Genomic DNA, 12140 nt, shown 5'->3' on the forward strand with positions numbered 1-12140 from the left:
GGGAGGTCATAAAAATAAATAATTCATTTTAGTCATGGAAGATTTAAAGTTCTCAAAAAATAATTAACAACTTCTGCATTAAAACCAATAGTTCGAGCTTTTGAATGATCTGGTCTACATATCGTTAACTGTGGGTGTCGAGTCAGAAAATTCTTTAACCATTTTTTCCGGCAACTTCTTTGGCAATCAAAAAATTTTAATATTATTTAAAGTTTTAACATTATTTTTCCTAGCTGATAAACCGAAATTTTTTTTTTTCTAATAGAAGGCAGTGTTGTGCTAAATCTTGCTCTATGTCTGGTGGTAATTCTGGTTTCTTCCCCAAGTGTGTACTTACAGCTTCTTCCTCACTCTTGCCAGATTTAGCATAGCTCTCCAAAGTAGTTTGAGGCACATTGAAAACTTTACTGGTTTTGAAACTATCCATTTGTTTAGTCCTTATTGCTGCAATAGCTTTTTTCAAATCTTTTTCTTTCCATTTTTTTCTGGAAGCCATCTAATAAAAAAATTTAAAATATAATTTATGTAAGTCAAATAAAAAAAGGAGCATCCCATAATATGAGAAAATTATGGAAAACCTATTATGGAAAATCCCATATAAAGTAGCTGTCAATACCCTGAATCAGGCAATATGAATGGTGTGCAAATAAATTGGATTTTAACAGTAAGGTTTAGTTCATAAGCAATAGTATAAATGAAAAATAAGAGTTTGTTGCGTGGGGATATAAGCAATATAATAAGATTTGCTAAAATATCATGCATTGAGCAAGCCTTTTTTGAAGCTGTACCCTAATTCGAAAATGCAGTAAAAATGCATAGGCGCACATACAATAGAAAGCACAAACAAAAACCCGAGTAGAGTCAAAAACATCCAGCTTTCATCATCATAATAAGTAAACAATGTAACACAGGTTTAAATCTAACACAGGTTTAAATCTAAGCTTTAAGTTTTTAAATTTAAGCTTTAGGTTTAAGCCTATTTTACTTTACATCTTTTACTCTTAAGTCTTAGTCAACTATTTTACCCTTAGTCTTTTTTACCTCATTTACCCCATAAGCCTTTTCTACAAGACAATAGTCAAATTTTAACATCTGCCTAAAATTAGTTTTTTATAAAGACACATCTGATCACATCTGTATTCTTCACTCAACCAAAAAACTCAATGCAGTGTTTTAAGTCTGACTTCTTCTAGCCTTAAAAGTAGACCTACAAGGCAGCGGGGTATGTATACTACATTACATGTTATCAGTAGCAAGGTGGTCATAATAATCCTGATCCTAAAATATTGTTATTAATTTTTTGATCATTAATTAAGCAACATTTTTTTTCCATCATCAACTTAAAATGTGCAATCAGTACATCACTAATGGACAATATCATTTAAACTTTTTGTTTATACATTTTAATTATTTCTTATCTTGGACTCCATAAAGTCTATTGATTTGATTTTTAAACAGTCAAATGGTTTGCATTGTTAGTTTCAAAAAAATTTTTTTTAGAACTTAGAATTATTTTAAAAGTTTTTATGTGTTTATTTAAAAATATCTAAACATGATATTGCCATATTCAGTAAATAATCAAGGTTTTGTAAACTATAATAAAATTAAAAATGAATTTTTTAGTTAGGTTATCCGTTTTGATTATATTTGATTGGCTTTTCGACAAAATTAAACTAATTTAGACAAAAGGACTGCCTAATTGGGACACAGATGTTCTAGCAAGCACATTGTACCAGATGCTTTTCTGTAGAAAGACTTAAATAGAAGGTTGTTAATAAGGTTTTGATTTAGTTTTTTTACTGAAACATGTCTTTAATGCTATGCATTTTCAGTCATTTAATATAACTTTAAGAATACTTTGTATATACAAGATTGTTTTTTTTTAATTTTGAACTATTTTTTGATTTTCAATCAGTTTCATATATAGTTTTGTCTACTAGAACAAAAAAAAAATTTAAAAATTTTCACATTTGACAAAAAAAGTATTTTTTTAAATATTGAATTTTTAGAATTATAATATGCTTGTTTATTTATCCATGGAAGAACTTTTTAGTGGTGTTTTACTGCACGTAAAATGAATCCTTTCTGCTCTTCATCTTTTATAATAGATTTTGGACAGTCTTATAATTCCATTCTGTTGTATTATTCACAGATTTCAATGATTTAATATGCTCAAGTGTGTGCTGATAATTTGCGTTAGCTTACTAAAATTTTGGGAATTTGCATTAGCTTTCTAAAGTGTTGGGAATTGGGCTAACAATCATCTTTATTTGAATATCCAAATGAATTTAGAACTAAATCAAACAATTACTTTGTGGCTTTGTAGTGGAAATTGTGGAAAGCCTATATAATGTTTCCGGTTTTCTCTTATATTTCAAGAGTTAGGCAATTTTAACTTCATCACAATCAGATATCAGAAAATAATGAGAGATAAGAGGTTTCTTTGGTTCAAAGCTGAAAAAGCATTAGCAACATCATTGTCAATTTTTTTATAAATTAGCATTTCTTTCTAGATGTCCAAGTCATTAAATGATGATTCAATTCTGTTTGTACATGTCACATTTACACATAAAATGGCAATAATAAATTAAAAAAAAAATAATTCTTCAAAATGACTTTTTTTTATTCTCTGCCAATTCAGCAAAACTAAACGTTTTTTATATGTACAAAATTGTAGGTCCCAGGTTTGCACCAGTGTACATTTGTTTTGTGTTCATTAATTGTAAAGCAACATTCTTGATAACCATCTCCTAATCATTGTTGAAATTTCTGGTTAAGCAAACCAGGTAAAAAATTATTACTTCTACTTGTTTGGTTTTTGATACTGGTTCCTCAGTTTTTATTTTTCTAAAAGTAGTATCCAAAATTAATAAAAGTTTAGGCCATACCTCATTTTTAAAGTATCTAAATGGCATACAGCACCTATGGTTACTGTTGTTTGACTTCATCTAGTTGTATTGAGAATCCTGGACACACTATAATTCCCTTGCTGTCAAATATTATCTGATCTGCTTGCTATGCTTTTTGAGATGTATATTTCGTCCAGTTTGTAACCTAATGCTTCAGCTACAGCTAAACTGATATCAAATATTTTTCTGTTGGATAAACTCAACCTATATGCAATTAGAGAAGCTTTAGAGTGTTCTAATTTCTTAATTTTTTTCTTCTGTTTAGTAATAGTACTATTACTAGGCAAAAGAAACAAAATTATATAAAAATTTTGAAAACAGTTTTTTCATATCAAAATTTTTGTTACGGATTTTATTTCATATAAAATATGGTTTTTTATTTAAAAGTTGAAAAAGGTGCATTTCTACTAGTTTTTGATAATATGTTTTTTTTTTAATGTTTTTACATATATAACACCTATTATTTTCAATTTTTATATAATTTTCGATTCTTTTGAGTACTAGGTTGAGTTACTTTTGAAAAACTTTTATTTTCAAAATATTAGGGATACTGTGTTCATTGATCTTGGGTGCAACTCTGAAAAAATTTTATATTTCCAGTGTTATTTTAATATATAGAATAGAGGTATTGCTTGGCCATTTTTGAAAATTGTTGTTTTTCGGTCCACCCTCATGGTACATGGTGCATATAGTACACAAAAAATAATATATTTATTGTTTAAAGATATCAATTTTTTGTTTCTATGGTTACTGGTTATTTGGTTTAAAGTTGTTGAACACATAAAAAAATTTATTTTTAAGTATTCTATCCAATAAAGATAAAATCTTAAAACTTTATTTGCTAATGAAGAGTTAAATCTGATCTTTGTAAAAGAACTAGGCAGGTTGTTTTTTTTTGACATAAACTGTTTAACCAATTTAACATAAAAAACCAATTTAATATAAATTGGTTTAAATATAATTAACCAATAACTATTGTTGGATTTATAAAATAAAAGTTGATTAAATTATTAAACTAAGGGAGTTGTCTCTGGCTTGAATGCTAATGAAATTGGAGGTTACATTAACCATGTTGTATAATAAATAGATAAAATACTTGTTTAAAAAAAGTGTAAAAAATGTTAATCATAATTTTCTTTGCAATTAGATTTGATAAAGTAAAAGAAAATTTTGTTTCGTTTTGTCAATTTTATTTATTACTGTTATTTGTTTTGTTACCTTTCTGTTGGAACATTATTTTATCATTAAAGTTTGTTTTTTATAGATTACAATTTATTATTTACAGGAGCATGTGGTGGTACTTTAGCCTGTTCTACATGTCACTGTATATTCAAGCCTGAGGATTTTAAGCGTTTGTCGTTGCAAAATATATCTGATGAAGAGTTAGACATGCTAGATTTAGCTTATGGATTAACTGACACGTACGACACAATAATTTTTTAGTATAATAATACGTTTAGTAATTATATCTTTAATATGATAGGCTATATAATAATAATATAAAATTCAAAAAACAATTTTTTAAGTTGTAATTTAAGATTCTAGAAATTAATATTCTAATGCGAAAGATTATTCACTAAAATATACTTTTGTCTCTGTTTTAAATATATCTTTACTTTTAGTTCACGCCTCGTTTGTTCAATAGAAGTAAATGAAGAAATGGATGGTATAGAAATAACTGTGCCTTCTGGTTCTACAGATGCAAGAACTTAGTCTTGGTGTCAAAACATTTTATATCAATATTGTATCAATGTATTTTGTTTTAATAAATTCTTTTTGTTCTTTATCAGGATAGATATATTATACTTAATATAGATATAGGTATATATTTATATAAATATGGTATACATTTTTATACTGATAAAGTATGATAAATTAGAATATAACTAGATTTTTAAATTTATAAATATTTAGAAAGAATTTTTAAAACGTTTTTTTAATTATTTTTTCTTAACAATTACTAAAGTCACAGTAAGAAATAACCTATTATCACTTATAAAATTTAGTTATCTATTTATTTATAATTGTTATAGATACTAAATATGACTGATTGTACATTAGGATTTATCGTATTCGATTTTGTAAATGATTTTGTTTAATCCAATAGCAAATAAAAATTAACGATCTTCTAAAGATTATGTAAAAAGTTAAAAGTATATAATTTTGTTTTTTGCCTCCCCATGACCTTTTAGTGTTTGATGGGGCTCTTGAAAAAATTTAAAATGGGATTTTTTTAATGTAAATGTTGTAATAAAAGTTGTAATAAAAAATATATCTAAATAAAATATAAAAAATTATAAAAATTGCAACAAAAAACATTTTTTTTATCCTTAAAACAAATAGTAGTTTTGATGAAAAAAATAAGTACCTAAATCTAAAAGTCTTTAACTAATTATACAACGAAATCATGAATCTAGTGCATCGATGGATAATTTGTGGAGAAAATTTTTATTTGTATGTGCCTCATAAAATAGTGCAAGGTCGCTACGTGGGGAGACAGACGTTAGTAAATATTTTTTCAAATTTTCGTGTTTCGGTTTAACAATTAAAAAACATCTCTTAATAATCTATAAATTTTAGAGTAATTATATAATAATAAATTTTGATAATCTATAAGTTTTAACTCAAATTTCAGTTTTGTTGATATATGTTTATTATATATTTATGTATAGACTCGCAACTATTGTTACATGTTATATAAAGTTTTTATAAAGTTTTTAATTTTTTCTACTCTCAAACCTAAAAACAAGGTTTTTGCTCATCAAACGTTATGTTCCTCTAAGTGACAAATCTGCGGTACGTACAGAGGGAGCGTGGCTAGCTCAAGTTTTAAACTATTTACATATTTGAGTTAAAACTTTTTCTACATAAATATAATCTTTTCAAATTACTTATTACGTAATTCAATAAAAAAAAGAGTACATATTTAAAAGTTTTTTATATTTTCATATAAAAATTGTTTATTGCACAAATAATAAAAGTTTTTTATATTATCTGGAGATTATTTATTTAAAAAAAGTTTATGTATTGATGGGTAAGATTTTATTTGAACAAATAAACTTTATTTGTTTATTGTTTTTTTTATGCTTTATTTTTATTTTCTAATTTTTAGATGCTTGTGATATTTTTTAATTAACATTTTTTTAATTGATATAGCTTTAAAATTATATTTGTTTGATTATCTTTTTTTGACATATATTGACTTGATTTTTTTAAAACAGATTTAAATAATAATCGTGTTTTTTATAAATATCGAGTTGAAAATTACTCGATGTTTCGTTTTTGTTTTGCTTATTTATTTGCTAAATCTCTTGACTTGTCGTCTTCCGTTTTGTTGTATTGAAATGACGTTGCTATTATTAAACGAAGATTAAATATTTGACTATAGCTTAGCTTTGTGTAAGCATGCGAGGTATTTTTTGTGGCTTTAGTCGAGCTGTTGATTTTATTTGTAAAGTCTGCAAGATGCGTTAAATAGTATTTACTGTGATTTAATTTTTTAAACTTCTTAGCGATTTAATTTTTGTGTAAAAGTTTTAGTTTTTATTGTCGATGAATCTTTATATTTAATGTAGAAGGTGTTTTGTTAATAAATGAATTTATTTAATAAAGACTTAAAACACAAGATCAATTGAATTTTTTTTTTTTTTTTGCATAGAAATTTTCTATTGGAGCAGTAGTAATATTTGTTTCGAGTATTTATCACGGGTTTATTTTTAGCTTTTGAAAAGTTTATTTTTTTCACTTTCGTCATTTTATTTTTTTGCGAAAAAATGCTTTTCAAGATTAAATTATAAAGTCATTAAATCTCGATCTATTTAAAATTATTTTTATTCGTTATTTTTATAATGAAAAAGAAACCTAATGTTTTTTTTGTTTTTGTTTTTTTTACAAGAGACTGGAAAAGTCTTTATAACGCATCATAATTTGAAGTGGCAGAAACTTGCGCCAGAAATGAGTAGAGTAAATGTTCAAACGATCGAAGAGAAGTTTATGTTTGGATCGCCGCCGCTGCTCAATGGGTTTTCGTCGTATTGCTCCTGTCGCTTTGAAGATAATTACTCAACCTACTATGGCGGTTCCAATGATTCTGCGTCTGATAAAAAACCCCTAGCAAACATCAAACCAGATTATGATTTTTGTTCTAACATAAACGATACGATGAGTTCCTTCAACCAACTATCCGTTAATGATCGATTCGTAAATGGTTCTAAAGTTTTTGAAAACGCTGGAAAAAATTTCTCAATGCGTTCCTCGGTACCTTTGTTTCCTAAACGAAAGGATTTAAATGTGCTACAAAGAAATCTTTCAAAAGAACGTTTTCGACAAGTACAATTGAGACTTGAAGATTGGAGTGATGAAGACGCTAAAGAAATTATAACATCAGTTCATAAAACAATGGACCAATGGAATTTATCACACGTGATGTGCATGTTTTGCGATACTCAGTCTCAAGTCTACGAAAGCTTTCCTGTTGTAGATGGGACATTGTTTTTGACACCCATAAAACTATCACACGTTAAATGTATAAAATTTGTTAAAAAAAAGCTATCAGATTACTTGAATTATATGTGCTATATATGCATAGATTGCCTGGAAGGTTACTCTAAAGTAATCAAATGTGTTCATTGTGCGATACCTTGGAATGGTTCATTCTTTCAAATTGGAACGTTATATAATTATGACATACTTTCTGCAATTCCGTGTTGCAATTGGCAGTTGTCGTGCAAAAATTGCAACAAAATGATAATTGACAATGCTGGTTCAAAATCGTTATTTTTCTCGCAATTTTCTAAACAGATGAAATGCCCTCATTGCAATGTTGAGGATTTCCATTTTATAAAACCGCTTTCTATGTTTAAAGCTTTTAAAGAAAAAGACTAAATTTTTAATTAAACGGAGTCAGAGTCGCCTATATATAATTTTTGTTTTCAATTTTTTTCATTTAAAGTTTCGAAACTGCTATTAGAAAAGTAATTAGAGTGTCGCTTAAAGTGTCGGAAAAGTACCGCATAAAGTGTCGGGAAAAAAAAGTTAAAATCGGTTAAATATATAAAACCAAAAATGGTTTTAAATTGTATAATTGTATTAGACAACTTGAAGAAAATGTTAGGTCTATTAAGTTGTATTAGTCAACTCGGATAAAATATTAAGTCTATTAAGTTTGAAGTCAGTCAGTTTGAAGAAAACAACAAGTTAATAAAATTAAGTTCATCAAGTTTTAACTCAAAGCGTTCCTCATTAGATTAGTTTTATGTATAAGTTTTTTTCTTATGGACTAGTGTGAGATTGCTCAAGGACCGTTTTGAAAGAGATTGTTCGCAAAAATATTTGTAAACTAAAGACAAAAATATTTTTATTTGCACCGGTAATTTATTTACGACAGTAATTGTAGCAACGTGACAGTGATTTTGTCATTGTTACTTTAATATGTTAGAAAATAGTCCTAAGTGTTTCTAAAACCAATTTATTGTACTTTTAAATTATTTTGTGTCAGCTTAGAGGAACTCTAGCCCAACAAAATGTAAATAACAACAGCAAAGGTTTATTGTTAGAAAACAAGACTGTGTGTAGATTTAATCTTGTTAACTTTTTTATTAATACTATTATTATTGCTAGTTCCAACTATAATACTCGAAACGATTTCTTTAAATGCTCCATACTTACTTTAGGAATAAAATCATTAAAGCCTAAAATATTGTTCTTGGGCTTTTTTCTAAAGGTCTTGTGTAAATTAAGTTTACTAATTGAAAGAGAAAAAGTGACGAGAAATAAAGTATATGTCAAACGAATTATGCAACCAGTGACTGAAGCAGTAACTTAAGGTGAATCAAACAACAACGTTTTAGATTTGGAAATAAACGGGTGTTGAGAAAAACAATATCCCTTAAAATTTATCTTCTTAAAAACATTTAAGTTATAGAACTTGTTCAAATAAAATGCTTTAAATTTTATAGAGGAATCAACAGCAAACGAATTTTTAGATATTTTAAATAAAATATTAGAGTTTTGACTGCCAAATAAAATGAGAGATTCAAAAATGATACCGAATTTCGACACCCTCCGTAAAAAATTATGCCAATTATCAACACCCTATCTGAAAAAGCATTTTATACAATTTTAATTTTTAGCATTTTTATCTTCCCATTCAGTCAAAAATTTCTTTTCTACGTGTATATCTTCAAATTCTTGTCATGTTTGGAATATTTAAAGTATATATTTATGAGAAGAGATTAAACATTTTAATAGGAGATAACATGTCAAAATCAACATGGCTATTTTTTTACTTATTTTTATTTCAAACAATAATTTATTTTTAAGTTATAAACATTTAAAAGTTAAGACATAAAAGTTAAAATAATCAACAAAAAAGCATCGTAGCGAATGTAAAAATGAACTGTCTGTAAGTATTTACGCTAAACTTGTTTTTATTTTGAAAAAACGTTGTATTTGTTATTTTTTTATTTCGTAATCTTAACTTTGGGTTGACAGCACAGAACATCTGATAAGCAACTCTTTGGTTTTTTATTAATAATATTTTCTATATCCGGAATAAATTTAACGGCAAGAGTACTCACCGTTTATTGTTATTATAAAATTAACTTTTATGTGATGGTTTACATTATCTTATTTTTGATTACTCTACAGCAATAGTTGTAGACCATCGTTTTTGTTTTTTTTCTTAAATTTACTTTTGAACTATGACTACTTTAATTTTTAAAAAAATGTCTTTTATCAGTTTTTCTGTATGATATTAACGCTAGTAAAATAATTTACTGTTACAATGATGATACTATTAAAAAACTAAAAGCATATCACACATAATGTTACGAAAGTTTAATTGCGGGAAGTCGTCGTTCTTCAGATAAAGTTTGATAAAGAGCCTTCATAAGATTATATCGATTGTGACGCACGTAAAGGTACTATTATAACATGGCGTCATCCTTTTAATTCTCTTAAAATTACTATAGCAACGTAAAGAAACTTCTATTTGAATTTATTTAAGTTGATTGATTGAAAATGATTTCAAAAATCGCGTTAATTGTCCCCCAATAAAAAAAAGTAAAAAATAAGTTCTGGAAACCTTTTCTAATAACTTTTTTAATTTAATCATCAAGATTTTAGATTTTTTTTTAAATATATTTCTCTCTCACACTCACTCACTCTCTTTCTCTCTCTCTGTGTCTCTCTCTCTCTCTCTCTCTCTCTCTCTCTCTCTCTCTCTCTCTCTCTCTCTCTCTCTCTCTCTCTCTTTATATATATATATATATATATATATATATATATATATATATATATATATATATATATATATATATATATATATATATATATATATATATATATATATTGGTGTTTAAAATAACTTGATATAATAAATAATCATTTATAAGTTTATTATTATTTAATAAACTTAAAAACTATTAGGTCATTTACAAGTTATCATTTACAAGTAATGAGAAAAACTTTTTAAATCAATCGTAAATAAATATATATAGTTTTATTTTCTATGTATCATTAGAAGACATTTTTTATGATTGATTAAAATGAGATCATCTCAAAATAAAACATTTGTTTCTATGAAAACTGTTTCTATGAAGTTTCTGTGATCCAATAAAAAGATTTAAAAGACAAATTTTTATTGAAATTTCAGCATTCTTTTGGAAAATCTTATTTCTCGATTTTTCACTTAATTTTTTTGTTTGATGAAAGATGTAGAATGAATGACAAATGGAAAGCAAAATGGGGGGATATGTGCGCCCCCTCCCCCAAGGATATTTTTAAGTTTCAATCTTTTACTTTTGCTTTTTTTTTAACATTTCTTGCAACAAACGTTGAAAATGTATTTTTTTGGTTCACATTTAGACCTTAAAACACTCTTAAGTAGCAACCGATTCCATAGCAACGTCCCTAGTTACCATAAACTAAAGTTTTTTCTCTATTTTCCTTTCATATGTGCGTTTATATCTTACTCCGAACTTTTACAATGGTGAACCAGCTACGTCTTCAGCGCTCTAAATACTATATTTTGAAGTAACAAACATTACTCAGAAAAATAAGCTGAAAAGTTGTTATAGTTCTGTTGTACATTTTATACTTTAACTTATTTACAAAAATTTATTCTTTAGAACACGTCTTTAAATTTAGATTGTTTTGATAATTAATACAAAGGAAGCTCATAGAGATAATAATAAAAATAAGAATATAAATACCTTAAAAAAGTAAAAAAATTTCTTGCGTCACAATTTTTGCTCTCGAGAAACCAATTGTTAGTGCAAGTACTGGTCCATGACCAAGCCAAAACAATCCCTCGAGTACAATCTTTTTTTGAATGATAAGTCTACTACTACCCATTTTTAAGAATTTTAATGGGCGAGGATTTGTTAAATAAATGTTTACATGGAAAAACCCAGAACGCAAATGAGGCCCTAAATAGACTTTCATGGTCAAGGTTACCAAAAACTGAATTTGTCGGCAGGGAAACCATAGAAATGGGTATAAATTCAGCTATTATTCACTTTAATAATGTACGCAACAAAACATTAAAGGTTTTAAAACACTTTGGTTTGAAAGGGGAATTTTCAAAAGCTATGTCAACAAATTTATATAATTCACGCATTAAACGATAAGAAAAAAAATCCACTGATGGAGAAAAAAAGCGTAGAAAAGGATTGCCAGGAAAAAAGGATTTTATGATAAAAGGAATGAATAAGAATTAGTAGATATCAAACTGGTGCTTACTGAATAGATTATTTTTCGCTCATTTTATGTTTGCTTTGTGTTTTTCTCTGTTTTCAATTTTTAACATACTTGCCATCACTCAAAACATGATAACTCGAGATACAAATAAGCATTCGCCTTGAAATTTTAAAGTTGTGTTTATGTTGATTACTCCAGATGATCTTAAGATTTTACATAAAACACAGAATATCTTGAGAAAATCCAGTTTAGGCGCGAACTTGTCTCAACTTATGCTTGAAAAAAGTGTTTTTTTCACAAAAAATTCAATAATTTTTAGAATAAAATGATTTATGATATATATTTATAAGATAGTAAAATGATTTTATGCTTATCCTATCGGTCATCCAGAGTATAACGAAGTATAACATATAAGTGCAAAAGGATTTTCAATTTTGTTTTTGTTTTATGATGTTTTTTGTTATGATGTTTCAAAAATGTAATTCTCAACGGTCAAATTTAACACATTTTCCGACGTTATTGATTTTCTGT

The 12140-nt window shown here is 26.6% G+C and overlaps 3 protein-coding genes across 5 annotated transcripts in view; all 3 read left to right on the forward strand.

Moving 5' to 3' along the window:
• LOC100198742 (2Fe-2S ferredoxin) overlaps positions 1-4695 on the forward strand; it is a 15666-nt gene extending 10971 nt beyond the window's left edge. For both annotated transcript variants that reach the window (XM_065792733.1, XM_065792732.1), the window contains exons 4-5: positions 4195-4330; positions 4532-4695. In XM_065792733.1, coding sequence (XP_065648805.1) covers positions 4195-4330; positions 4532-4622 — 227 coding nt within the window. In that variant the 3' untranslated portion in view covers positions 4623-4695. The remainder of the gene's footprint in view (positions 1-4194; positions 4331-4531) is intronic.
• Positions 4696-5952: 1257 nt separating this feature from the next.
• Positions 5953-7831, forward strand: LOC136071705 (headcase protein homolog). Its single transcript, XM_065792751.1, has one exon. The coding sequence runs from the start codon at positions 6774-6776 to the stop codon at positions 7791-7793; it is 1020 nt and encodes a 339-aa protein (XP_065648823.1). The 5' UTR covers positions 5953-6773; the 3' UTR covers positions 7794-7831.
• A 1321-nt stretch (positions 7832-9152) lies between these two features.
• Positions 9153-12140, forward strand: part of LOC101235988 (regulator of G-protein signaling 12) — a 58359-nt gene continuing 55371 nt past the window's right edge. Inside the window, exon 1 of one of the 2 annotated variants that reach the window (XM_065792746.1) lies at positions 9153-9312. In XM_065792746.1, the coding sequence (XP_065648818.1) occupies positions 9302-9312 (11 nt within the window). In that variant the 5' untranslated portion in view covers positions 9153-9301. The remainder of the gene's footprint in view (positions 9313-12140) is intronic. The other variant, XM_065792748.1, reaches the window with a different exon arrangement.

The sequence above is a fragment of the Hydra vulgaris genome, chromosome 03 (genome assembly GCF_038396675.1).
Source record: "Hydra vulgaris chromosome 03, alternate assembly HydraT2T_AEP".
Taxonomy (NCBI): domain Eukaryota; kingdom Metazoa; phylum Cnidaria; class Hydrozoa; order Anthoathecata; family Hydridae; genus Hydra; species Hydra vulgaris.